The sequence below is a fragment of the Chrysemys picta genome, chromosome 1 (assembly GCF_011386835.1).
Source record: "Chrysemys picta bellii isolate R12L10 chromosome 1, ASM1138683v2, whole genome shotgun sequence".
Classification (NCBI taxonomy): Eukaryota; Metazoa; Chordata; order Testudines; family Emydidae; genus Chrysemys; species Chrysemys picta.
The window spans coordinates 136059339-136085500 of NC_088791.1; the positions used below are offsets into that span (position 1 = coordinate 136059339).

Here is a 26162-nt window from a genome sequence, read left to right on the forward strand (position 1 = left end):
GACCCAATCTGTTCACCACTGAACACAGAACAAGTGCAGTATTATTCTAGGTGGAGTTAAAGTTGCCTGACAATTCCATTATAATAGCCTGTGTTCAGTTGCTCATAATTTTGCCAAACTTTCACCTTTCGAGCTGAAGTTTTTCATGCTGGATGTGCGCCGCAGGCTGAATGATTTTGGAAAGTTTCAGCTAAAATCATTCCGTCATTGATGAAAATGAGATTAGGAAAAAATATGATTAAAAAATTCTTGTGACTGTTTTGTTGAAAAGTTCTGTTGCCTCCAGGCTTTGGAGCAGGCACTCAACATTGCGGGGGGGGGACGCTAGTATCCAGTATGTGCCTTTTGCCATTCTTGTGAAAATTTGTCCAAATTTGTCCAAGTTATAAACTGCCTAAAAATCTCAGCTCCCATATGCTTAGTAGTAGAGACTTCTTGGAGTTTGGCAGTTAAATTCTCCGAAGTCTTTCAATACTGAGCATGCTCCATCACAGGACAGTGGGGTGGGGGTGGGGGCTAGGCAGAATTTTCCATGCAGCTGCTCCTTCCAGCGGTGGCACTGGATACAGGAACTGAGAGCAAGGGGACTCTCTCTCTCCTGTGCTCTCAGTGCTTCAGTTGCTGGGATTCAGGCAGCGTGGAGGAGAGGGAAGAAGCAACCTGAGTGGAATGCAGGTGGGGGGAGGGAGGGAGGGAGGAGAAGGAGCCAGAGGGTGGAGGAGCCAGGAGATGGGTGGGTGTGGCTAAGAGCAGAGTGGGAGGGAGGCAAGAGCCAGGGCAACGGGAGGTGGATAGGAGTGGGGCAGAATGGGGGCACAGCAGCAGAAGGGTCTATAACCACTACAAGTACACGCCCTCCAGCACCTGGAACTGAACCCAGGAGTCCTGAGTCATAACATTCACTTAGGGTCAGCAAATAGTTGTGAAACCCACTGGTAAAGCATGTCTCATTGTCTTCTTGTGGCTGGTCCACGTAGAGCAGCATTTCATAGAATCATAGAATATCAGGGTTGGAAGGGACCTCAAGAGGTCATCTAGTCCAACCCCCTGCTCAAAGCAGGACCAATTCCCAACTAAATCATCCCAGCCAGGGCTTTGTCAAGCCGGGCCTTAAAAACCTCCAAGGAAGGAGACTCCACCACCTCCCTAGGTAACGCATTCCAGTGCTTCACCACCCTCCTAGTGAAACAGTGTTTCCTAATATCCAACCTGGACCTCCCCCACTGCAACTTGAGACCATTGCTCCTTGTTCTGTCATCTGCCACCACTGAGAACAGCCGAGCTCTATCCTCTTTGGAACCCCCCTTCAGGTAGTTGAAGGCTGCTATCAAATCCCCCCTCATTCTTCTCTTCTGGAGACTAAACAATCCCAGTTCCCTCAGCCTCTCCTCATAAGTCATGTGCTCCAGACCCCTAATCATTTTTGTTGCCCTAACAGGGATCCATGAGGGTATTCCAGGGGATCTGCAGACCCTGCTGATCAACTCCTCCCACTCCCTCCCAGCGCCTCCTGCACGCTGGGGAACAGTTGTTCAGCGGCATGCAGGAGGCACTGTGAGGGAGGGGGAGGAACAGAGATGGGGCACGCTCAGTGGAGGGGATGGAAAGAGGCAAGGAAGAGGAGGGGCAGGGGTGGTGGGTAGGGGTGGAGTCGGGACGTGGCCGAGTATGAGGCTTGGGGGTCCACAAAATTTTTAAAATCAAAATGGGGGTCCTCAGGTTGCTAAAGTTTGAGAACCACTGATGTAGAGGATATCAGCCTACTAGCGCTGCTAATTATTCCACTGTGCTGTGGGTCTAAAGGCCTGAACCCTGCTGATGACCCAAACTGGGGGGCTGTCTGGTTCCATGGGATAGAATTTCTATTTTTTTAGGATTTTTTCTATTTTTAATTAAGAAACTGCATTAAAAAACTGTTAAAAGAAGGTTAAGGTTGCAAAGTCAAGCACGTAGAAGTTAGGAATTGCCATATATAAGGTTGCCTGTGAACCATTCAGATAGTATGGTGATGAGTGCCACAGAAAAGTCCAGGAGGAATTTAATAATTCTGTATTCAGAGCAGAGTTTGCACTAAATACATTGAACAATGTGCAGAAAACAAAATATTCAACAATTGCTCATTCAGTGAGCATGGTCCACCCTGTGCAGTGACTGAGGCCGGGGTCCTGTGAACAAAAATAGTATGTGGTCATATAATTAGACTGCATCACAATGCATATGCACAAAGGGGTCAAATGAAGGTTGCACAGGCAGCCTGCATTCTGGCATTTCCTGACTTTTGAGTGCTTGACTTTGCAACCTTAATAATGTTGTTTGCAATCTTTTATTTTTTTTTATGGAATTATTTTTTATATCATGGTAGCATCGAAAGCTCCCAAACAAGATCTGGGCCCCAAAGAGCTAGGCATTGAACACAGTGACTGTATCTGCCCCAAACACCTTATAGGCCAACCAGACAAGGCAGGCAAAAGGTGGGAGAAAGGAAGTATTAGGATCTCCATTTTGCAGATGGGGATCTGAGGCACAAAGAAATTCAATGACTTGCCCAAGGTCATTAGAGAGACAAGGTGGGGGAGGTAATATCTTTTATTGGACCAACTTCTGTTGGTGAGAGAGACAAGTATTCATGCTTACACAGAGCTCTTCAGGTCTGGGTCACCCCCAAGGTCACACAGGAAGCCTGTGGCAGAATGGAGAGTGAACCCAAATATCCCAGTACCAAACCAGTGCCTTCAGTACAAGGCATCCTTCCTCTTATACCCTAACATACTCTTTAGATTCATTTAAGATGCAGCACACTAGGGAAAAAGTTGTGGGTTTTTTACCATGTAAGTTAGTGGTCATTAACACGGGATACAATCCTAGTATGGATAAGGCAGTTGTAGTTTTCACACATTAGCAGGCTGAGGTAAAAATAGACCTTTTTCCCCTGGTGAAGACAAGGCCAAAGTGCCAGATGTAGTGCACGTAGCTCTATAATTGAAGGGAGATGTCTTCACTCTGTTTTCTGTTACATCTCTGAATGTTCTGTAGAAGGGCTAATGATTCTAACACCACGGTTAATAGTACTTCATTACCATGCAACTAGAGATAGCTCATTTATATGCAGCTGAGCTCAAGATAGTGAAATCGATACATACAGAACACATCATTAAAATAATCAATATTTATACAGCAGGTAGAATCCATATCAGACAGGCTGGACACTGTCTGCCACATTGTTTCCATAATCCTATCTCCTAGTTTAAGACTGTACCTTAACTACCTAATTAGGCAAATTGTTCCACACTCTGATTGACAAGATAGGCTTCACCATCTGATCTTCTTCTTCCCCTTATCCCATCAATTGGGGCTGGGTTGTCATGCAAGCATCTGCCACCTTTGTCTGTCCAAGACAGCACTAAGGTTCACCTGTTTACCATCTTTGATGCAATCCATCCATCATCTTCTCAGGGTCTCTTTCCTAGCACCCTCTCCTGATGTACGGTCTTCACCAGGTCACCCACTGCATGTGTCCAAACTAGCAAAGTTGTGCTTCCTGCATTTTGACAGCCACAGCACAGACTTTGACTTCCATCCTAATACTTTCATTTCAAAATCCATCTGTTTGTGTAGATCCTCTTGTGGTGCAAAGACATCTCATCTCAAACACCTGTATGTGTTGAACTTGCCAGTTCTTTATCGCCCAGGCTTTTGTACCGTACAACATTGCGGGGCGCATCATTGTTTTATGCAATTGGGCTTTCAGTCTCAATGGCATTTGCTTGTCATAGACAACTCCTGAGATTTTATTGCACACTCTTCTAGCACTCCTCAGTCTGGACTGTATCTCATGTTCAAGCCTGCTGTCTTCCGTGACCCAGCCACCAAAGTACACAATTGGTCAGTCTGGTTTAGCTGCACTCCATTAATCTCTACATCCAGTTTCCCTGTGGCATCTCTACCAACCCGTCTGACCTCAGTCTTAGGCTAGGTCTATACTACCGTGGTAAGTCGACCTATGCTACGCAACTCCAGCTACGTGAATAATGTAGCTGGAGTCAATGTACCTTAGGTCGAGTTACCGTGGGGTCTATACCACAGGGGGGTTGACGGGAGAAAATATCCCATCAACTTACCTTACTTTTCTCGTCAGGAGTAGAATACAGGGGTGATTGGAGAGCGATCAGCTGTCGATTTGGCAGGTCTTCACTAGACCTGCTAAATCAACCGCTGGTGGATCAATCTCAGAGCGTCGATCCCGGCTGTAGTGTAGACCTGCCCTCAGTTATGCTCATTTTCATCCTATGTCCGTTTAGCTGGTCATACCACTATTTCCTCTAGGTCTTCTTTTGAGGATGCCCTTAGTGCTATGTCATCTACATATAGCAGCTTCTCACCTTTTCCCATTAAGATCTTTCTGCTGACATAGTCCATCAATACAATAAACAACAGTGGACTTGGGGCCAGCCCCTAGTACAGTCCAACTTTGACTTCAAAGGGACTTGTCACTTCAAAACCTATTCGGGTTGCTGTTTTAGGTAATCTATACTGTGCATTCACCACCAATCCTCAGATACTCCATATTTCCTCAGCAGCAGTGTGAGCATCTTTCTGTCCATTTTATTGTCTAATCATTTACTGTCTAAATACAGTGGTTTTCAACCTGTGGTCCACAGACCCCGGGGGTCCCCGGACTATGTCTAAGGGGTCCACAAAAGGTGACTATGAAAATAAAGTTTTGGATCCCAGAAAAGGCATCTGAATCCCCCCACTTACGGGTCAAAACCTGGAAGTGTTGGCATTACCATAGAAGCTCACAGTTTAGTGCCCTTTCTCACGCTGCATCAAACGTCATGCCGAGCATGTGCAACATGTATAGTTGAATTCTGTTCAGTCAGTTTTCAGTTTAAGACTTCTATGGTAGGGGTCCATGGACCACAGGTTGAATTTCCAAAGTGGTCCACACCTCCATTCAAAATTTTTTAGGGGGGGCCACAAATGAAAAAAAAGGTTGAAAACCACAGGTCTAATAACTAAGTTAAATTGTTATGTTTCAGAGTAGCAGCCGTGTTAGTCTGTATCCGCAAAAAGAACAGGAGTACTTGTGGCTCTAATAAATTTGTTAGTCTCTAAGGTGCCACAAGTACTCCTGTTTTTTTAAATTGTTATGTACCTCTGGGAAGATATTCATTTCAAGGAAACATGCCAAACATGACCATGGATATAAATACGGTATCCTGCTCATCATTGCAGAGCAGTGGGGAGGAAGGTATTTTATTATCCAAATTGACAAAGTGGAGGGAATTCAAAGCAAAGGGGAGGAGAGTGGGGAAGAAAAGCAGAGGGCTGAAGAGATTAAAAGAGAGAAATGGGTGTAGCTTGTCTAAGTAAGATTCTCTCTTCCCACCTTAGCCCTCCCCTGGAGGTATACAGGGGCTGTTAACAGCACCTAAGGGGTTGTGGGAGAATGCCCTTGGCACAGACACTGTGTGTCACAGTTTCAGGGTAACTGGACCTGTATTGTTGCCCTCATGGTCCACTCCAGGAGTTCCCAGTCAGGCCTCAGATCCCAAACCATCATCTGTCTCTGGTCAGGGATCCTGGTCCCACTTTCTTCTGACCAAGGGTATTAAGGCTGCACAGTCCCCAGCCTTTGCTGTGATACCCCCAACAAGCTAGTCTGCTTATGCTTTGCTTCCTCTCTGAGGGCTACAAGCAGTGTATTGCCGGCAGTTACAAGTTACCATCCTGCTCTTTCTAAGCAAGCACCTTTATTCTCAAGGGAAAATCATCCCAGAGAAAACAAAAAAAACCCAATCAATGTTCCTATAGACATGCTAACAGCTCACCAGAAGTCACCCATCAGTCTTCTGGGGCCCTGTCCTGTCTATTTGCTGGTCAGAAGGCCCTGAGTCAGTTTAAACAGAGCCTTTTTATGCCAAAAGTCCTTTCTTTGTATGTTGGTCTTTGGAAAATCCAGTTTGAACCAGTATATGTCACCTCTTCAGGAGATGGTACCTCTTGGGAGGTGTTTACAACCTGAGCGATTCATCTTAATCACCCCCATTGTTCTTAGTTCCTGGCAGAGCTTAAAGAAACCCTCCCCCCACCAGAGTTGCATACAATCCCTGGCTCACAATGGTACATAAACCATTCATACACTTAATACAATATGGTCCCCAAATATATTGCTTGTGGTGGCCATGTCTGTCACACTGTGTTGGGCCAACACAGGCAACCCTTCACTGGCCTCACCTCACATGAGACCCTGGAAATGGGGGGCATACTGGTAATGGGGCTATAGCACATATTGCTATGACCATTGTGCCTTATGGGAGGCTGGTCTGGTGTAATGTAGAGATGGCCTCTGGATTGCCTAAATTATGTTGGGTGTTGCTTTGACCCCTGTAGCAACTCAGAGGTGGAATCGTGCAAAGACGTTTTTATGCTACCTTTGACCCAACTTCCCCTGGACTGTGCTGGTCCTAAGAGAAGACAAATTAATAGTCTATAGATATTTGAATTGGGTAAAAAAAAAAAAAAAAAAAGATGGAGAGGAATTCTTTAAGGTGGTAAAAGAATTGGGGGTGGAGTTAAGAAAAAGAAGGTTAGGCTAGATAAACCCTTCCAGGCAGTGAGACGCTGTAGAATAGTCTCCCAAAGGCAGTAAGTGGTGGAAACCTCATGGCTTGTGACTTTTAAAATAGCCTGGACAAAGCACTAGACCATGTTCTATAGGGAACAGGACTGCATTGGCCCCTGGGAGATGGGCAGAGTGATTAAATGGGTCTCTCATCGCCAATATCTATGACTCTGTCAGTCACAATATTTGTGGGAAGTCCCCACTGCAAGGCATGATGCAGGGGACTCTCCAACACTGGAGTGCTCAGCTTTTTTCTTCTGGCACCTCAGAGTTCAGCTGCCTTATTCTCTCTGGCTTCACATCCCAGAGAGGGGCAGAGGGAGAATCCCATTCACTTTGTCTCCCACTCCTTCATCTTCTGGGAGAGGGGAACTCCTCACCGCCAGTGAGGAAATTTCACTCCTCAGCTATCCTGGCTGCTGCCACTTGCTCCTCCCTCACCAGATGCTGCTGGAAGGGATGGCTCCAATGGTTTCCCTTGTTACCAGATGTGCCCGTTACTTTGGGGTATGCTCATTTATTCAGGTTACACTTCTGGGGGGGTGGGAGGTGGGGTTCTGTAATTCTATCAATGTACTACTTGTGTCACGTGTGTTTTCATATGGAGCTCTACTTCTCCCGTATGCAAGTCCCCTCCCAATGGAGCTATCCTGCAGGACCCAGGTTCCCTAGGGCTGGGTTCCTCCAGCCCCAGAACCGGATGAACACCCACCCACCCACACATACATTAACAGAGCAAGTCTGAGCAGACCAGGTCAATCAGCACTTTCAAGCTGCCATCCTTATGTGTCCCAGATTCAGCACGTCCCTATCCCCACTCTCACCTCAAAACTGTACTGGTAGTAACCTACTTGATGAGCAAACCCCACAGTATTTTGGGCACTGCAGGGATCTTTAGCTTAGGTAAAAGAAGTGTTGCTGCAGAGTAAATGGGGAAGCTAAAAACACAAAGAGTAAAGTTCAGAGGGAGAGAGAGAAGCAACCAGCTTAACCATAAAAGTTATTTATTGAATAATAGTGATAACTACACAAAGAGGGCTAAACCAACATAACATACATTATTAAAGGTTAATACCTAAGGTAGAAAGGAAAACAGAGAGAGAGAAAGAGGGGGATCTCACCCACTCCATGAGGCTTGAACTGGTCGGGGTTCTCAGGTGGTGGTGGTAGCTCAGGTCCTGAGTGCTGGAGACAGGCAGAGCCCTCAACACGATCAGTCAGGAGAAGATGGAGTCCCAGTGGAACTGATGCATAGTTTGGATCTATGCATCAGAACACTTACTTGAACATAGGTAGGGGTTTTTGTAGAGAAACAACAATGGTTCAAGGGAGAACACTACATTTGTTTATGGGTAAACTGATGACTCAAGGGTTTTCTTTAGGCTAGACAATAGGAGCTGATCACTCTTGGCTATGGGTTGTGTTTTCTTCCAGAGAGCTCACAATGCAACTAGGCAGCTTCAGTATTTTGGATATCAATCAAGGATTCATTACTAGAATTGGTCTGATAACTACTGAGCTGGGTGTGTGCAGATGTAGGTTCATTAACATCTGGAGTAGAAATCCCCCATGATGCAGTGCTTCCCTGCTTTTCTGGTCCCAGAGTTCAGTGCGGTTCTCTGTTCTCCATTCTGTATGCAAATGGAGATGGCTTAATCTTGTCACCCTTGTCAGGAGGGGTCTAGGTGTGTCTCCCAATGCCATTCACTGCTCTCTGCAAGTCTTTTCTCTGATCGGTTTTGGTACAAGCAGAGAGTGAGGAGGTATCCCTCATGAGTCAGACAGGCCAGACATTGTGCCCTGGTTCCCCAAAAACACAGAACTGACTGCTATCACCCTCTCCTGTTTCTTGACTATGCCCCTCTGCCATGTACATTGGCCAAACCGGACAGTCCCTCCGCAAAAAAATAAATGGACACAAATCGGACATCAGGAATGGTAACATACAAAAGCCAGTAAGTGAACACTTCAATCTCCCTGGTCATTCTATTACAGATTTAAAAGTCACTTTCTTTGAACAAAAAAACTTCAGAAACAGACTTCAAAGAGAAACAGCAGAACTAAAGTTCATTTGCAAATTCAACACCATTAATCTGGGCTTGAATAGGGACTGGGAGTGGCTGGCTCATTACAGAAGCAGCTTTTCCTCTCCTGGAATTGACACCTCCTCATCTATTACTGGGAGTGGACTACATCCACCCTGATTGAATTGGCCCTGTCAACACTGGTTCTCCACTTGTGAAGTAACTCCCTGCTCTCCATGTGTCAGTATATAATGTCTGCATCTGTAACTTTCACTCTATGCATCCGAAGAAGTGAGGTTTTTACCCACGAAAGCTCATGCCCAAATAAATCTGTTAGTCTTTAAGGTGCCACCAGACTCCTTGTTGTTTTTGGCTAGATGTGTTGGTGAGTTGAATTCCTATCTGGCAGCTTCCCATGGCTTTTACTCACAAACAAAAGAATTGGTTAAGAACTCTTCAGCGCCTCTCAGATGCTGAGCATGGCATAAGTCCACAGCTGCGTACACTGAGATAGAACTGTGGCTTCTGGGTAAGAAGCCAGAAACTTTCGCTCAAAAAACACAGGCCTCTGACACTTGAGCTAAAGGGAAATCTTCTTCAGGTGTTAGTAGTAGAGCTTTTATCCTCTGTAGGTATCTCACTCCAATGCCTCCTCAGAGTTGGGTAGGAATATCTACAGCCGTGTAAATGAAGAGTCACTCCATTGCAATCAATGGGAGTTTGCCTGAATAAGGACTTCAGGATTTGACCTTATAGAATTAAATGTCTAGAGCCCAATTCTACTCTCCTTCACACCAGTTTTACACGGATGTAATGCTGTTGACTGCAATAGAAATACTCCTGATTTGCTCATGTGTATGTGAAATTAGAATCATGCACTCTGTGACTCTCAGTGCATTACATTTGCCAATACAGTGGGACCAAAACAGCCCAGACTTCAGCTGACAATTCAAAGCAGAGATGGAAGGACAGAGGAAGGGGTAAAACTTGCAGTGTCCCCAGCCCCTTGCACCAGGGCCTGGAGCAAGGCTCTCAAACGGCAACAATTTCAGCAGGTGAAATTAAAAAAAAAAGATTCCGATCTCATGCTGGTGTAAGTCAGGAGTAGCTGCACTGAACTCACTCTGATTTTACATGTATACAACTGCACTGACTTCAGTGGAGGTACTCCAGTGAGATCAGAATCAGGCCCAATGCAGTCACACCAGTGAGAGTGAAAAAGCAGGCCTTCGGTGTCTCATTGGAAACGCAGAGTAAAATCCTTCAGCGCCGGGTTTAAAAACTGTCCCAATTGTGTGACTCTCCATCCAAATGAGAGAGATTAGGCATGCCTGCCAGAACCCTGGAGGCTAAAGCTCTCCCCCATTTACGGAGGCAATGCATCATCTCCTAGAGCAAAGTATGTTCTCTCCAGTATTAATAGACTTACTGAGATGCGTCAAAAACCCCGGCAGAGACACCGAGCAGCACAGCCTGCCTGCCACAGAAAGATTTACAATCTCTGTGGCGTACCAGTGGGGAACAGGACAGTGTGTGTGCACACACACAGACAAAGCAGGAGGAAGGTGAGTCCAACCCCCAGCAGCAGGGCCATCCTTCTGCTGCTGGATTTTTCCAGCCGAAGCATCTTACCGTCTCTGCTGCAATTTATGGAAATTGATTTCTGACGTGGGGCTTTTTCTGCTACAGCAGGAACCCACCGGGTGGAGGAGGCAGAGCTGCAGTCAGGGCAGGAGAAGGGAGGGAGGAAAGGAGCTTGGCACAGGGGGAAAGCCAGAAAGAGAGAAGGGCGCCGAGGTACTACAGTGATGGGGCAGTTATAGCTGAGACAGATGAGAGAAGGAGCAAGGGAGAGCAGAGATCCCGAGTGAGTCACAGGAGGGCAGACAGGCACAGAGAGGGAGCCCAGAGAGCGCTCTGCTATCCCAAGAAAGACCTGCCCAGCTGGACTCTTCACCATGAGCACGAGGGAGACCTGCGCCCAGGAAGTGGGGCCAAGGGATGGGGAGGAAAAGCGGAGCGAAGGCACTCAGAATCCGGACAGGAGGCAGCGCGAAGTGGAGCTGCGGGATAAAGCCATCCTGCAACAGAAGAGGCGCCTGAAACAGGCCACCCAGTTTGTGCACAAGGATTCTGCTGACCTGCTGCCCCTGGATGGCTTGAAGAGGCTGGGCACCTCCAAGGATCTGGTGAGTCAAGTGGGACCCAGTTTGGAACTGGATGCTCCTCTTCTAATGATACCAGGGCATCCCCCTAATTTGGGGAAAGAATCACAGGTTCAGGCACAACAAACAGCCCATCAGAGTCATTATAGGGCTGGGGGGGGTGAAGGGAAAGGAGATGTCCCCTGCTCTCTGCATCTTTCTTCATTAGTCTAACCCCCTCCATAGCCCGGAGGAAGTAGAAGGTAGGGGATTCCCCCTAGCTCGCAGATCCAGCTCACAGCCCACAGTACACAAATATGTGTAACTTGTATGGGGATTCCGTGTATGTTTTACATGTGTGTTTACATGCTGGACTGACATGAACCTGCATGATCTAATACGGAAGTGGTCCCTCTCATATTCTGCAGTAAACACACCCACCAATCCCTGAAACTTTGGGGTCTTGTGTTGAAACTTTTCACTTTTCAGTGCAATTCCCCAATTTTGGATTTGCTTTGACACATTTCCCCAGGGGGTGGGGGTGGGCCAAGAGCAGGGGGTGAGCGGATGTGCCCCAGCAGTTTGGGGAGAAGTTGGAGACAAGGCATGATTTCCTCTGGGTATGTATAACAAGGACAGGGAATGATTTCCCTTGGGATACCCCACTGATTAATTAAGTACATCTTCCCCATCCCATTGCACTCTCTCACTTTTCCCCACTACCCAATGCTCTTCATAGTGTACCACAACTGATCCGGGATTTGGGTTGACATCCTGTTTCCCAGTGGAGTGCATGGCTTTGCTTCCAGCTCCTTTCCCCTGCAAACTCCAGATTGTTTTGCCAAACTGATAAGGGCTCCTGCAAAAAGTAGGTTGAGTTGCCCGGAGTCACTGACCAGACCCAAAGAAATCAAGGGCTCTGAGGTGATCTGATTGCTGGTGAGGTGGGGCAGCCCCTAGGCCTGGCAAGTACGGGGCACTATGTTAACTATCTCTGCTGCGGGGTATTTTCCTCTAAGTTTACTGCTCTCTATTTAGGCCTTACTGTTACTAGTGATGGTGCTGTCTTGCCTGGGAGCCGGGGCATTAGGGGGAATCCAATTCCTGGGCATTCCAGGCTGCATGGAAATCAATCTCACAGGTTTATATTGATTTCTCTGTTGATTTCTGATTCTCCTGGGCTCAACCATCCCACCATATGCTGGCTGGGGATCAGCACCATGTCAGACTCAACCATGTCTCTGCTTTGGGCCATCCCTCACCACCTTCTCACGCAGGCTGAGTCAGTTGCACAGCGATTCCTAGAGCACATTCAGACCATATCAGCCTCGGTGTCCACTCTGCTACTGGCTCTAGTATGGGAAACCCCTCCCTGCTCCCAAAGCGCTGTCATCACCCATGTATTTAAGCAAGCCGTCCCAGCCCTACAATTTGGTTAGGAACACATGAAATTCCATTGCTGGGTATCAACAGCACTCTAGGGCCTAGATTTGTGCTCTCCCAGCCCCGGCCAGTAGCGCACAGAGAGCCTGCTACACAGGCACTACTGGGACTGACCATCTCTGTCGCTGGAATGGAGGGAGTTACAGCTGCGAGTCGGTGACCCTTCAACAGGGGCATCTCCTGACAGCTCCAGCCCCCGGGGAAGCAGGCTAGAGGGACCATCACTGACTGTCCTTGAACCTAGAGATCTCTGTCAGTGTTTCAGGGAACTGCACTGTAACAATCTTGGGGTTCATTAAATGATAAACCAATGAATGAGAAAGGAATAAATCTTTAATAAAACACACCAGAGTGTCTCTCTAGTGAACTGCTGCACAGAGTCCTGGGTTCTCAAGACCCCGTCCCCCTCCAGGGCACATCTCCAAATTCCCACACAACACAGTCCCTTATGAGGGAGCGTCTCCAAATCACAATCTGTCATAAACATACACCTACGTGCACCTGTATTTCCTCTCCATGGTCCGCTCTAGGAGTGCCCAGTCAGGTCTCCAGCCTCCAGCCATCACCTGTCTCTGACAGGGACCCTTGTCCCACTCCCTTCTTTCTGGGGGGTATTAAGGCTGCACGGCCCCCTGCCTTACATTGTGATATCCCCAGCAAACCAGTCTACCTACAGGCCAGCCCCTGTGCTGTGCTTTCTCCCAGAGGGCTATGAACAGTGCAGTGCCAGCCATTACAAGTTACCACCCAGCTCTCTCTCAGCAGACTACATTTTAAGGACAAAATAAGTATCACAGAGAAAACATAAAGACAATAAGGTTCCTATGCGCTTACTAACAAACATGCCAGAAGTCGCCCATCTTCCTTATGGGACCCAACATCCCCTTCCAATCCTTCTGCAAGTGCTGGCTCCCACTTTGGACAGAGGGTCCTGTCCATTTGCTGAAGCGAAATGAAGGGCCTGTGTTAGCCCAAGCTCAGCTTTTTACATCAAAAACCTTTTCTTCGTTTGAGTCTCTGGAAAACCCACTTTGAACCAGTACAGGCCGACACCTTAGGGCAGGGATCAGCAACCTTTGGCATGCTCTAACTCTCCATGTGATACAGGGAATCAGCTGACAGCCTAAGCTCAGGGAGCAGCATCTAGTTATCACCTACCCCTCCTTTTTCCTTATCGTTCCTATATCTCTGCAACCTCTCGCTGCTGAGGATGGGGAGAGTTCACTCTTGGCCTACTCAGGGCAGCTCCTTACTGAGTCAGCAGAGGGTAGAAACTATAGGGAAACATGTCTCATGAATTTTCCTCCAGGGTAGATTGGCAGAGGCCCTGGAGGTTTTTCGCCTTCCTCCGCAGCATGGAACGGCGGTCGCTAGCTGGAGGATTCTCTGCTACTTGAAGTCTCTAAACCACAGGATTTGGGGACTTCAACAGCAGAGTCAAGGGAAAGGGGTTGGGACGGCTTTGTGGCCCGCATCATGCGGGAGGTCAGACTAGATGATCATAATGGTCCCTTCTGACCTTAAAGTCTATGAGTCTATGAGTCTCACACCTTCCCCCTGCACCATCCATCAGACATGATTATTTATTCTGGTAGCATCCAGAGGGAGATCGAGGCTGCATTGTGCTGTGTGATGTACAAACACATAGGAAGATACAGTCCCTGCTCTGAAGAACCTACAGCCTAATGTAAGACTTTAGCTGTAGTTTCATGTCTAGGAACTTGTAGCACTGCCTAGCTAATGGACCCATTCTGGCTGGTTGTGCACTGACTCCTTTTCATGGACAGTTCATCAGACAAAAGTAGGCCTTTTTTCTGCTTGAAAACTGTTCATGAACTGACCCTGATTGGTCACTTAAGTCACGTTATTGTATCTGATCCACCATTGGCTGACTGAAATTTTTAAACAGGTGAATAGGGAGTAAATTATACAAACTTTCAGACATGAAGGTTGGGATTTGTGATAAAAATCATGAAACTTTTAGGATTCGTGACCATTCTCACAAACAAAAACAGTTGTATGAATACTTGAACAACGAACACTATGACCCCACCAGTAACTGTGGTGGTGAACTCACTGTTTATGTGAAAATATTTGTGAATCTCTTCCTGTACTAGTTAACCAGCTCTAGGGCCTGATTCTCCACTCACTCTGGTTTTACACTGGTGTGACTGCACTAACTTCAATAGAGGCACTCCTGATTTATACTGGGGTGTAGCGGGGCGGTCACCCTACTCCGTCCCTGAAAGGGTTAAAAGCCAGCCCTTGGAGAGGGCTGGGGCTGAGAGCCAATAAGAGAAGGCAGAGAGGCAGCCAATCAGGGCCCGGCTGGGCCCTATAAAAGAGCTGCTGGGCCAGAAGGCAGGCAGTCTCTCTCTCTAGCTTTGGAGAGAGTCTCACTCCAGCCTTGGAGTGGGAAGGACCTGGCTGCCTGGAAGCACAGGGTACCCTGGGCAGAGTTGGGGAAGGGCAAGAGGAGCTGGGGAGCTCCAGCCTGGCAACTCCCGAGGCTGAGGCCTTGTTAAGGGCTTAAGGAGGTACTGGGGCTGCAGAGGTGCAGCCTGGGGATTGGCAGAGGCAGCCAGTCCAACCCCCTTGCCAATTATAAGTGGCCGTTACAGACTGCAGTTTGCCCCAGAGAATGGAGGCTAGAGGATGACTGGCACTAGCCACTGAGGCAAGGTGGGGCTAGTGGGAGGGGGTTCCCCAGGAAGGGAGACCCAGAGTGTGGGGGCAGTGCTGTGGGGCAGCACCCCAAGGTAAGGGGCTCCGGGAGGGACACGACGAGCAGGAGGTGCTCCGAGTGCTGGAATGAGCTAATTCCCAGACGACCAGCAGGAGCCACTGTGGCAGTGAGTGCTCGATCCGCTACACGGGGCGAGAGGAAAAGCAAATCTTAGATCTCCTGGAACGATGTGAAACGTACAGCTGCTCCAGGTACTTCACGTGCCCGTGGGAAGATGTATTTTTGGCTGAAAATGATCACCCACTGTGAACTCTGTAGGTCATCATGGTACCACAGACAGGGAAATAACAATGATAATATAATACCTACCTCTTATATAGCGTTTTTAATCACAAAGCACTTTACAAAGGAGTCAGCATCATTAGCCCCATTTTACAGATGGGGAAACTGAGGCACACAGCTGTGAAGTGAGTTGCCTGAGAGCACACAGCTGGCCAATAGCCAACCTGGGAATGGAGTCAGGAGACCTGGGTGTCTATCCACTTGGCCACATTGCATCACTGCTGGTAGGGCCATGCAGCATTCTGTGCATTCCAGCTTGAGGGCAGAATCTCCATTCAGTCATGTCCTAGTGTGTGTAACACTGACAGACCCTGGTCGTCGGTGGGCGGGATCGAACCTGGGGCCTCTGGAGGCCAGTGTGTGAGCCTCTACTGCATGAGCTAAAAGCCATATGGCCTTTAGCTAAGGCTGTAGAGCAGACTCATTAATCTCTCTCTCTAAGTGGTCTTGGTGCCACTAGATGGGACAGAACACCAAACCCAGGAGGTGTGCGGGTTACAGATGCACCTCTGTCTCATTCCTGATCTCCTTTCTGACTCTCTCCTGGATCATGGGAGGTGAATAAGTGCCATGGGGCAGATTCTCCCCTGCAGATTTTGAGAGATCTTGATGTCATAGAAAAGTTCACAGTGGGGTGTTACTTTGCCAGCACCCCAAAATACACCTCCCCACAGACACCTCAAGTACCAAGGATCAGTGTATCCTAAATTAATCAAACAGTACCATAGAATCCATGCTTCAATAATAAGAGTATAGCAGTAGGAATATACTACCGACCACCTGACCAGGATGGTGACAGTGCTTGTGAAAAGCTCAGGGAGACTAGAGAGGCGACAAAAACAGAAAACCCAGTAGTAATGGGGGATTTCAACTATCCACATATTGACTGGGTACATGTTACCTCACGGGGGGATGCAGAGATAAAACTTCTAGACACCACTAATGACTGCTTCTTGGAGCAGCTAGTCCTGGAACAACAAGGGGAGAGGCAATTCTTGATTTAGTCCTAACAGGTTCACAGGATCTAGTCCAAGAGGTGAATATAGCTGAACCACTCAGTAATAGCAACCATAATGTAACTAAATTTAATATCCTTGTAGGGGGCAAAATACCAAAGAAGCCCACCACAGGAGCATTTAACTTCAAAAAGTTAAATGAGGAATCTAGTTAAATGGAAATTAAAAGGAACAGTCAAAAGAGTGAAATGCCTGCAACCTGCATGGAAATGCTTTAAAAACATCATAATAGGGACTCAAACTATATAAACCATCCTGGCTAAACAACAAACAGGTGGTGAGAGAGAAAAAAGCATCCTTTAAAAATTGGAAATCAAATCCTACTGAGGAAAATAGAAACAAACTCTGGCTAGTCAAGTATAATTAGGCAGGCCAAAAAGAATTAAGAGCAACTAGCAAAAGACACAAAAACTAACAGCAAAAACTTTTTTAAGTACATCAGAAGCAGGAAGCCTGCCAAACAATCAGTGGGGCCCACCGGATGATAGAGGTGCTAAAGGAGCACTCAAGGAAGACGAGGCCCTTGCAGGGAAGCTAAGTGAATTCTTTGCATCGGACTTCACTGCAGAGGATGTGAGCCAGACCTGAACCATTCTTTTTAAGTGACAAATCTGAGGAACTGTCCCAGATGGAGGTGTTAGTAGAGGTTTTAGAACAAACTGATAAATTAAGCAGTAACAGATCACCAGGACTAGATGGAGTTCATCCATGAGTTCTGAAGGAACTCAGATATGAAATTGTAGAACTACTAACTGTGGTATGTAACCTATTGCTTAAATCAGCCTCTGTACCAGATAACTGGAGGATTGCTAATGTGACTGATTTTTTTTTAAAAGGCTCCAGAGGCGATCCCAGCAATTTCAGGCTGGTAAGCCTAACTTCAGTACCAGGCAAATTGTTTGAAACGATAGTAAAGAACAGAATCATCAGACACATAGATGAAACATGATATGTCAGGGAAGAGTCAACACAGCTTTTGTAAAGGGAACTCATGCCTCAACAAGCTATTAGAATTCTTTGAGGGGGTCAACAAATATGTGGACCAGGTTGTGATCCAGTGGATATAGTGTACTTTGATTTTCAGAAAGCCTTTGACAAGGTCCCTCACCAAAGGCTCTTAAGCAAAATAGGGAGCCATGGAATAAGAGAGAAGGTCCTCTCACAGATCAGTAACTGGTTAAAAGATAGGAAACAAAGGGTAGGAGTAAATGGTCAGTTTTCACAGTGGAGAGAAGTTAATAACGGGGTCCCCCAAGGATCTATACTGAGACCAGTGCTGCTCAATATATTCATAACTGATCTGGAAAAGGGGTAAACATTGAGCTGGCAAAGTCTGCAGATGATACAAAATTACTCAAGATAGTTAAGTCCAAAGCAGACTGCAAAGAATTACAAAGGGATCTTACACAACTGGGTGACTTGGCAAGAAAATGGAAGATGAAATTCAGTGTTGATAAATGCAAACTAATGCACATTGGAAAACATCATCCCAACTATACATATAAAATGATGGGATCTAAATTAGCTGTTACCACTTAAGAAAGAGATCTTGGAGCCATTGTGGATAGTTCTCTGAAAACTTCTGCTCAGTGTGCAGTAGTAGTCACAAAAGCTAACAATGTTAGGAACCATTAGGAAAGGGATAGATGATAAGACAGAAAATATCATATTGCCTCTATATAAATTCATGGTTCACCCACCTCTTGAATACTGCGTGCAGTTCTGATCAGCCCGTCTCAAAAAAGGTATATTAGAATTGGAAAAAAGTACAGAGAAAGGCAACAAAAATGATTATGGGTACGGAACAGTTTCCATCTGAGAGATTAAAGAGACTGGGACTATTCAACTTGGGAAAAACAGATGTTTAAGTAGGGATACGCTAGAGGTCTATAGAATTGTGAATGATGTGGAGGACGTGAATAAGTGTCACAGGCGCTGACTTGACGGGTGCTCTGAGGCTCAAGCACTCATGGAAAAAAAAATAGTGGGTGCTCAGCACCCATCAGGCACAGCTGTTTGTCAGCTGGGGGAGGGCAGAGAGCAGTAAGCGGTGAGTGGGTGGGGGCCTTGGGGGAGGGGTTGGAGCAGGGGTGTGAAGAGGTGGAGTGAGGGTGGGGCCTCAGGAAGGGGGCGGAGCAGGGGCAGGAAGAGGCAGAGTGAAGGCGGGGTCTTGGGGGAAGGGGTAGAGTGGGTACGGGGCCTCGGGGCGGAACGGGGGTGGAGCACCCCTGGGGAAAAATAAAAGTCAGTGCCTATAGAAAGTGTTATTTACCCCTTCACATAACATATGAACCAGGGGTCACCCAATGAAATAAACAGGCAGCAGGTTTAAAACAAACAAAAGGAAGTACTTCTTTACACAATGCATTGTCAACCTGTGGAACTCATTGCCAGGGGTTATAGTGACGGCCAAAAGTATAACAGGGTTTAAAAAAGAATGAGAGAAGTTCCTGGAGGATAGGTCCATCAATGGCTATTAGCCAGGATGGTCAGGGAAGCAACCCCATGCTCAGGATGTCCCTAAACCTCTAGCTGCCAGAAGCTGGGGCTGGACGACAGGGGACGGATCCCTTAATAATTGCCCTGTTCTGTTCTCTATATGTGAAGCACCTGGCACCAGCCACTGTTGGAGGACAGGATACTAGGTAGATGGACCATTGGTCTGACCCAGAATGGACATTCTTACGTATGTTTCAGTTTTACCGATCCCAAGCACTTAAAAATCAAGACTAGCTTAAAAATCCTGAGATTTCTTTAAATAATAAAGGTTGGAATGTTTATCTTTGCCTTCTGGTTTCTGAGCCTTTAGGGTGCACTTGCTTCATGTTTTTCAGCTTCTCTCTGCAAACAGGAGGGCTAGAAACTTATTTTAAAACAGAGAAAAGAAAGCTGAGATTCTCAAGTAATCACATGACTCCAGTAGCTGAAAAACTAGACAAGCGATAAAACTGTGAGACTCAGCCGTGTGCAACTGTTTTACATCATTGCTAGCAATCAGAATTCCCAGCTAAGGCATGTTCGCTGGGCAGGGCAGTGCTGCTAGTCCCAACACCTGGGATTCTGGGAGCTCGGGCCCTGTCAAGGTGGGACTCTCAGTTCAGGAGGTGCAAGGGGAAATGGGTGTGCCATAGTTCACTGAACTAGTTTCAACTTCTGCTGGCTAAGGAGCAGCACTGACGGGTTCCACAGGGAACGCTGCCCAACCATCCCAGGAGCAGGAAGCTTCCCTGGCAGGGCCTTCTTCCTCCCCTCACCGCACCTCTCAACTCACCATCTCTCCACTCCACTCCTTTCTCGCGCTGCATTTCTTGTCCTGTCTCCTCTTCATTCCCATCTCTCCTCAGTGACGCAGGAGACAGAGAAGAGCATGTTCTCCACTCTCAGAACAGATGCCCTTGCTGTCCCAAAGCTTAGCTCCCCATATCAATGCTTGACCCTCTCCTGGCCTGAGTGACAGAGGTAGCAGCTGGAGAGGGCTTGCTCTTCCTGTGGGAAAGTTCCCTGGGAGAGAGAGAAAAGCCTGTTGGATGCCAGACTGTGTGAGAGTACATGGGGAAGAGAGGGTGGGAATATGGCGCCCCCTGCCCTTTTCCCATGGCCCCAGTCTTAGCTGGCAGCCTGACTGGCACTGGGTTATCGTCTAAAACCTCATGACGCTCAGCTTGGAGTATTTAGAGAATAAAATGAAATAGCAGACCTCCCTTTTAGCTTGTAGACTGGGATGCAGGGTGGGTGGGTAGAAGGGTGTAATTACTTTCATTCTTTGTCCTTCGATGGCTTTTTTTGCATCCCAAAGCACTTTACAAAGCTATTATCCTTCCCATTTTATGGGTAGGGAAACTGAGGCACAGATGGGGTTGAATGTCTTGCCCCAGACCACACAGTGCGTTATTGGCAGAGCCCAGAATAGAAAGCAAGTCTCTTGCTCTAATCACTGGGGAAGCTGATAAATCAGAGCTACAGTGCGCTCCATTTAAGGTTTAATCTAAAGTCTTACATAGCCTTATGGTCAAGATAAAATTGACAACTAATGGGATGCAGAGGGATATGTTCTCTGTAAGGATATTATGACAGTGTATCTTGCCCTTGTAGGTAGATGGACTGGGTAGGCCCTTTTCCTCTGAGAGTCACTGCAGGGTGGTAAAAAAGCCCGCAGGCCTAAACACCCACCATCAGAGAATTGGATATTTCAGAGGAAGGTGGAAGCAGCCGGTCATTAGGGAGAGGCAGCCTGGCCAGATCCAGTAGCCCTTCTCTCGTCTAGGGAGCTATGACTGAGATCTCCCTTACCAGGTCTGAATCATGAGATCCCAGGTTGAAGGATTATAGTCCCCAGCATGCGGAAAGCAGGCAGAACCACAGATTAGTTGCCCTGATTTCTGGATTTTACTCAGTCCTTACAGTCCCTACATAGGGACCAAGTAAACACTGGGTGAGGACTTCAGCAGCTGGCTGATGGTGAAGTGAGCTCCCTTTGGAAGCAGCAGTCATCACCACCTACCGAGGTATTAAATGTTGTATGACAAGTGTCAAGTAGATCTTCCCCACCCCCCTCCTTTGCCCAGGCAGAGCAGAAGAGGAGGAGGAGAAGTTGCTACTATCCTGAAGGGAAGGGGATAAGGAGGAGTACTTGGCTCTTGGTTTTGCTGCAGCTGCTCCCCTTAGGAGTGAACAATTTATGGCCTTCCAGCAGCCCTCCTGCCATTGCCCCTTGCAGAAGGTGAGACATCCTGCCACTGCTAGGAGGGAGAAGGGTCTCTTTTGCCGGACAGGCCTTAAAATGCCCTAGAAACTCTGTTTATGGTAAGCCTGTGGAGGAAGACACCCACACAGAGCTGTAACTAGGCATTTTTAGCACCCAGGATGAGCAGAGGTGATGTGTGTGTGTGTGTGGGGGGGGGGCACACAGTGTTACATGGCCCCCTAGATTTTTTTGGTTGCACGCACACACACACACACACCCCAAGGCCGACAGGCTGGGTGGCGCACTGAAGTGAGTCAGGGGATGCAGGTGGTACTCCCTCCCCCAACCCCACCTGGCATCGCCGCTCATCCCCCAGCATTACTGCTCACACCCCCTGAACGTTGCTCTGCACCCCACCTCCCAGGGAGCACACCCCACAGTTTGAAAACCTCTGTGGGGCATAGGGTGACCAGATGTCCCAATTTTATAGGGACAGTCCTGATTTTTGGGTCTTTTTCTCACATAGGCACCTATTATCCCCCACCCCCTGTCCTGATTTTTGATACTTGCTATCTAGTCAGCCTAGTGGGGCAGTCACATACTCCCCCCAAAAAACCTTTAAATTATGCCCCCCCCATCAACTGTTATAAGCCATCAGTGGGGGCAAGCAAGCATGTTTTCCCACCACAACCACCTTTTTCTTCCAATCCCCATTTTTCCATCCTGCAATTTATGCCATGGATGGCTGCCCCGCTTGCCCCAGTTACAGCCCTGCACCCAGACATCTCTCTGAGGCACGTATTGTATCCTACTGTGTCCTTTGTGCTGCCTCCCCAGGCTATGCTGTGGGTGTCACTCTATGGAGTGTTTGGAAGAGTGGACTCACCCCTAGCACCCTAGTTTTGGGCATGGCCTAGCACGCCTGCCAAGAGCCCCTCTGGCTCTGCAGTGGTCTTCCTTCCAGCCAAGTTATGCTACTTCCCGTCCCTCCCACAGGGCAGGCAAAGAGTCCAATGAACTCTTCACCCCTACCCAGGGGTACTCTGCCAGACTCTTCACCCCTTTCTGGCCTCTACAGGCCTGTCCTCCCACTCACATGCAGAGCAATGCCTCCCAGATCCAACTCAACAGTCCTTCTCCCCCTGGCCTCAGGTGTTGCCACACCACCTTTTCCAGTGGACCAGTAGTGAATGGAGCCCAGGCCCTTCCTCTCCTCTGGGTTCCAGTCCAGGGACCCCATAGCAAGCAGTAAAGGTCTGCTACCTCAGATGCCTCCCTGGACTTCTTCCTACATTGTTCTTCCTTTAGACCCTTTCCCACAGCCTGCCCCGTCCCTAGGCTTACTGTATAGCTGCCTCTCTCCCAGCCCTTCCGCCACACCCTAGCAAAACGCTGACCAGCTCTTCCCTTCTCACTCTACAGCCCCCTTCTCCTCAGGGCTTCCTTCCTTTATGAGTACCACCCAGTTCTTCCCGCAGCTGGGCTTCATCTTCAGTTAGGCCTGGCCCACTCTCCAGGTGCAACCAAGTACTCTAGGTGCTCTCTGTCTCCCGTTAACTCTTGCGTTGCCCATGTGGGTACATGCCCCATCACAGAGTGTGATAGTGCTGGGTTGTGTGTGTCTGCATGTCCATGTCTGGTAGGGTACGTGTGGAGGTAAATGGGTGTGAGGCGTGTGAGACTGCCTGACTGTGGGACTGGATATGTATTTGGAGATGGTGTGGCAGGAGGCTCTTCTCCTGTCATGATTGCACTGAGCTCTCCAGAGACAAGGCCACGCTGGAGAGACATGGCACAGATAACCAGTCAACTGCATTTAATTTTAAAGCAAGGGCTCCTGTCTGAGATGCACTTGAAGTAGACAAACTACAGGGAGATGCTACTGTGTGGAAGAGGCAATGGGGCTGGGGTGGAGACTGAGAAGGACATTTCTGACACTCGTGGCCTGTGTCGCCCCTGAGAGCATTTGCAGGTGGAGCATCCAGGTCCAAAGAGCATTTGCAGACTGCTTCCCCAGGCCAATGGAGCTGCTGGCAGTAGTGGTGATTTTCTGGATCCTGGCCCAATACCTTGCTGAGAGTGTCCTTTTTCTTTGTGGTGGAGACAGCAGCCACACAGTGTGGTACAACGGCGCCTCCTGGAGGGGAATCTGAACAAGCTGCGGGGGGAGAGCAGGGAATATACCACATGGGTTCAATCCCCACTGGTGAAGGACAAGGATGACAGGGCAGAAAAGAAAGAGAACGACAGAAGGAAAGAGGCTGTGTCCCTGCTCATACACTGCAAGGTAAGGACCTCTGCAAGTATACAGTGCCACTTTTATACGCTCACTGATATTAGTGATAGAAAATACCCACTGGGTCGATCTGCTCCACTCCTAGGGAGCCAATGCCAGAGTGGTAGCTATGGGCTGTTCTCTCGTGCTTTTGTCCAGTCTCATTTCAAATGACCCAAGCAGTGGAGGTGCTACTTTTCTGTTCTCCCTCCAGTTCTGCCATTCTTCATCCCTTTTTCTGTGTCTCTCTGTCTCCTAGCGATTGCCAGACTGGATCAGACCCAGAGTCAATTCAGTCCAGGATCTTCTCTCTGACAGTGGCCAGATTTCTTTCTTATGCTCATCAGAACAGCTATGTGTTCCCTGCTTGAATTTGAATCTACTTTATTTTGGTTTCTCCCATGGAGCAGGAAGCTCACCTACTGCTGTATTTTGACTCATGTATGTGAGCAATTAGTAAGGATTCAGAAGATTTCTTCATTCAGTTGAACCCACAAACATTAAACAGCTCCACGGAGGTGGTATTACTTTAGCTTCTGTAGTGCCTTTCTTCTTAAATTGTTCCATATAAGAAGGTCATCCTGAAGATAGCACCCCCCAGCATCCCCTTGCAAGCTCTGAAGCAAGTCCAAAGGGTGTCCACGTATGTCTGCTGCATGACCATTCAACTGTGTCAAACACTATGTGATTAAAGGTATTGGATAGCACACAGATGATAGATCCAGTTTTTGGTAAGTTTTAGGTGACTAGTATATGAAAATCCACTTTAAAGCTACATTTAAGTTTCAGTGGCTAGCTTTAAATCCCTTAGTGTGCTTGTATTCAAAGACAAGACTTTTGGTAAAATGTGCATATCTTTGCACTTCCAGTTAGCACAATCAGGTACCACAGTTGTATACAAATGTACACACCATCTTCTGGAAAGTTTAGACCCAAGTATCTCAGGCCCACGTAACTAATTATTTGTCTGTTTTGTTTTCAGGCTATTGCTGTTAGAGATACTCAGCCTTATCTACGCTGGGTTTTAGCAACTGGAGTAGCTATGCTGCCATAACTGCAATAGAGCAAACTGTGACTTGCACTGGTATAAAGTCATGGCTTGAGCTGTTGGACTATATATGGGTAGCTAAACTGCTTGCTAAAGCCCCAAGTTAGTCAAGGCCTCAATTTGGTGAATAAAGGGGTTTGATTATTTTAACGTCATAGAGTCTGTGTATTTCCATAGAGAATGATAGAGGAATTTTTTTGATCTTATGCTGGACAGGTGTCAGGAAGGGAAATCCAGCCATAGCAACACGTAATGGGGTCTTTTACCAACCTTGGCGTCAGACCCTGCCATTGCCTCAGTTTCCCTTCTTGGGCTTCCCAAGGACTGCACCCAGGCGTTCATGCAAGTTAAATAACACCCTTTCTTGGGGTCTGGATTATTAAAACAGCATCTCAGTTCAAACATCACTTTGGTTTAAATGGAGTCTGTCCCAGCTCCACAGTTTCTTCAGCGACTTGTTGGGCTCAACAGTGCTTTTCCAAAACCCTATCCCTAACCCTGGGCATAGGCACCCCTTCCTTGCAGGTCTCCTTTCCCCTCTCAACTCCCTTGTATCTGCCTTAAAGCCCAACACCTTGGGGAAGGCATCTGATAAGGTACAGATGAGGCTGAGTCCTTTAAGGGCCAGGCCATCCTGTGAGGGGCAGTCTGAATTTCCATGAAAACCCCAGAGAATCTGTAACCCCTGCACATCAATGACTCTGAAGTGCTGAAGACTGTTGTAGTCAGGCCTGTTTTGTTCTGCTTACTGGTAGTCAAGTATTATTCATAGAGTTTTCTGGTGTTCCCACCTTAAGATAGGAACTCCTCAAGAGGAAATGTACACGTTTCCTTTGGTCCTGCAACTTTTCTAATTCACTTCAGGGATAAAAACATGTGCATGGAAACAGTTGTTGTAGCTTTAGAGGGAGTCACCAGAAGGCTGCAGGTTCTGTGTAAGTAGTAACGTCTGGGAAAAATACTTATTGCCAGCTGTGATTTTGTTCTTAAGAAATTCTGTCTGTGAGAAACTCATTCTTCAGCTCAGAGCTGCTCTTTATAGGTTAGACCCGAGCAAGGAAACAGAATATTATGTGGTGGTGACGTGTGTCCCCATAATGTCACTAGGCTGCAGTACTTGGCATATACTTGGAAATAAAGCTGACTGCAGCTAGTCAATGGTAATTAGTATGTGAGGATCCTCAGTCTACCATTATTTTCACTCTAAGGCAACTGAATTGCTTTTAGGGCCTTGGTTGGTTCCCGAGATCACAGACAGCGTCCAATCCACATAGTTTCTGCTGCAGAGTCATTGTGGCTTCTGTTTATTTGATTTATGCGAGTTCTTCATACAGTTCTATAGCAAAGTGCCCCTTTTTCATCACACCGTTTGCCAGCTGCAGTTTTTGCAAAGCATTTTGGAAAGTCAGTCATGTGACTGACATCTGCACACCAAAAGCAAGATGTTATTTTTGTACCGGGGCTTGTGTATTGTTCATTTGGAAACGGACACTGAAGGAGCCCACAGTGTGAGGCTGTTTTTCCTCTATGCTGAGCTTGTGATGCAGCCACAAGACAGAGCTCAGTTGATGGAAGCCACTGGCTGGCTTTGAAACTGACATGATTTCTGCAAAAATAGCTGTTTGTAAATGATTGATTCTTAAAAAGTCCCTCCCCTCCTGGAAATTTGGTTAATAAACACTGAATAAATAATAATGGCATCTGATAGCTGCAGATTTAAAGTTTTGTAGTAATTCTGAATAGGGTTGCCAACTTTGTAATCACAGAAAACCGAACACCCTTGCCCTGCTCCCTGCCCCTTCTCTGAGGCCCCCACCCCCACTCACTCCATCCCCTCTCCCTCCATCGCTCGCTGTCCCCCACCCTCACTCACTC

General features: G+C 47.5%; 2 protein-coding genes across 3 annotated transcripts in view; one reads left to right on the plus strand and one right to left on the minus strand.

Moving 5' to 3' along the window:
* The window catches only part of ITFG2 (integrin alpha FG-GAP repeat containing 2), a 94956-nt gene that overhangs the window by 30721 nt on the left and 38073 nt on the right, over window positions 1-26162 (minus strand). The window contains exon 14 of the transcript XR_010598600.1: window positions 19552-19781. The gene's annotated coding sequence lies outside the window, so the exon portion shown is untranslated. The remainder of the gene's footprint in view (window positions 1-19551; window positions 19782-26162) is intronic.
* Window positions 10088-26162, plus strand: part of NRIP2 (nuclear receptor interacting protein 2) — a 32336-nt gene continuing 16261 nt past the window's right edge. For both annotated transcript variants that reach the window (XM_005307841.4, XM_005307842.4), the window contains exons 1-2: window positions 10088-10838; window positions 23072-23251. In XM_005307841.4, coding sequence (XP_005307898.1) covers window positions 10608-10838; window positions 23072-23251 — 411 coding nt within the window. In that variant the 5' untranslated portion in view covers window positions 10088-10607. The remainder of the gene's footprint in view (window positions 10839-23071; window positions 23252-26162) is intronic.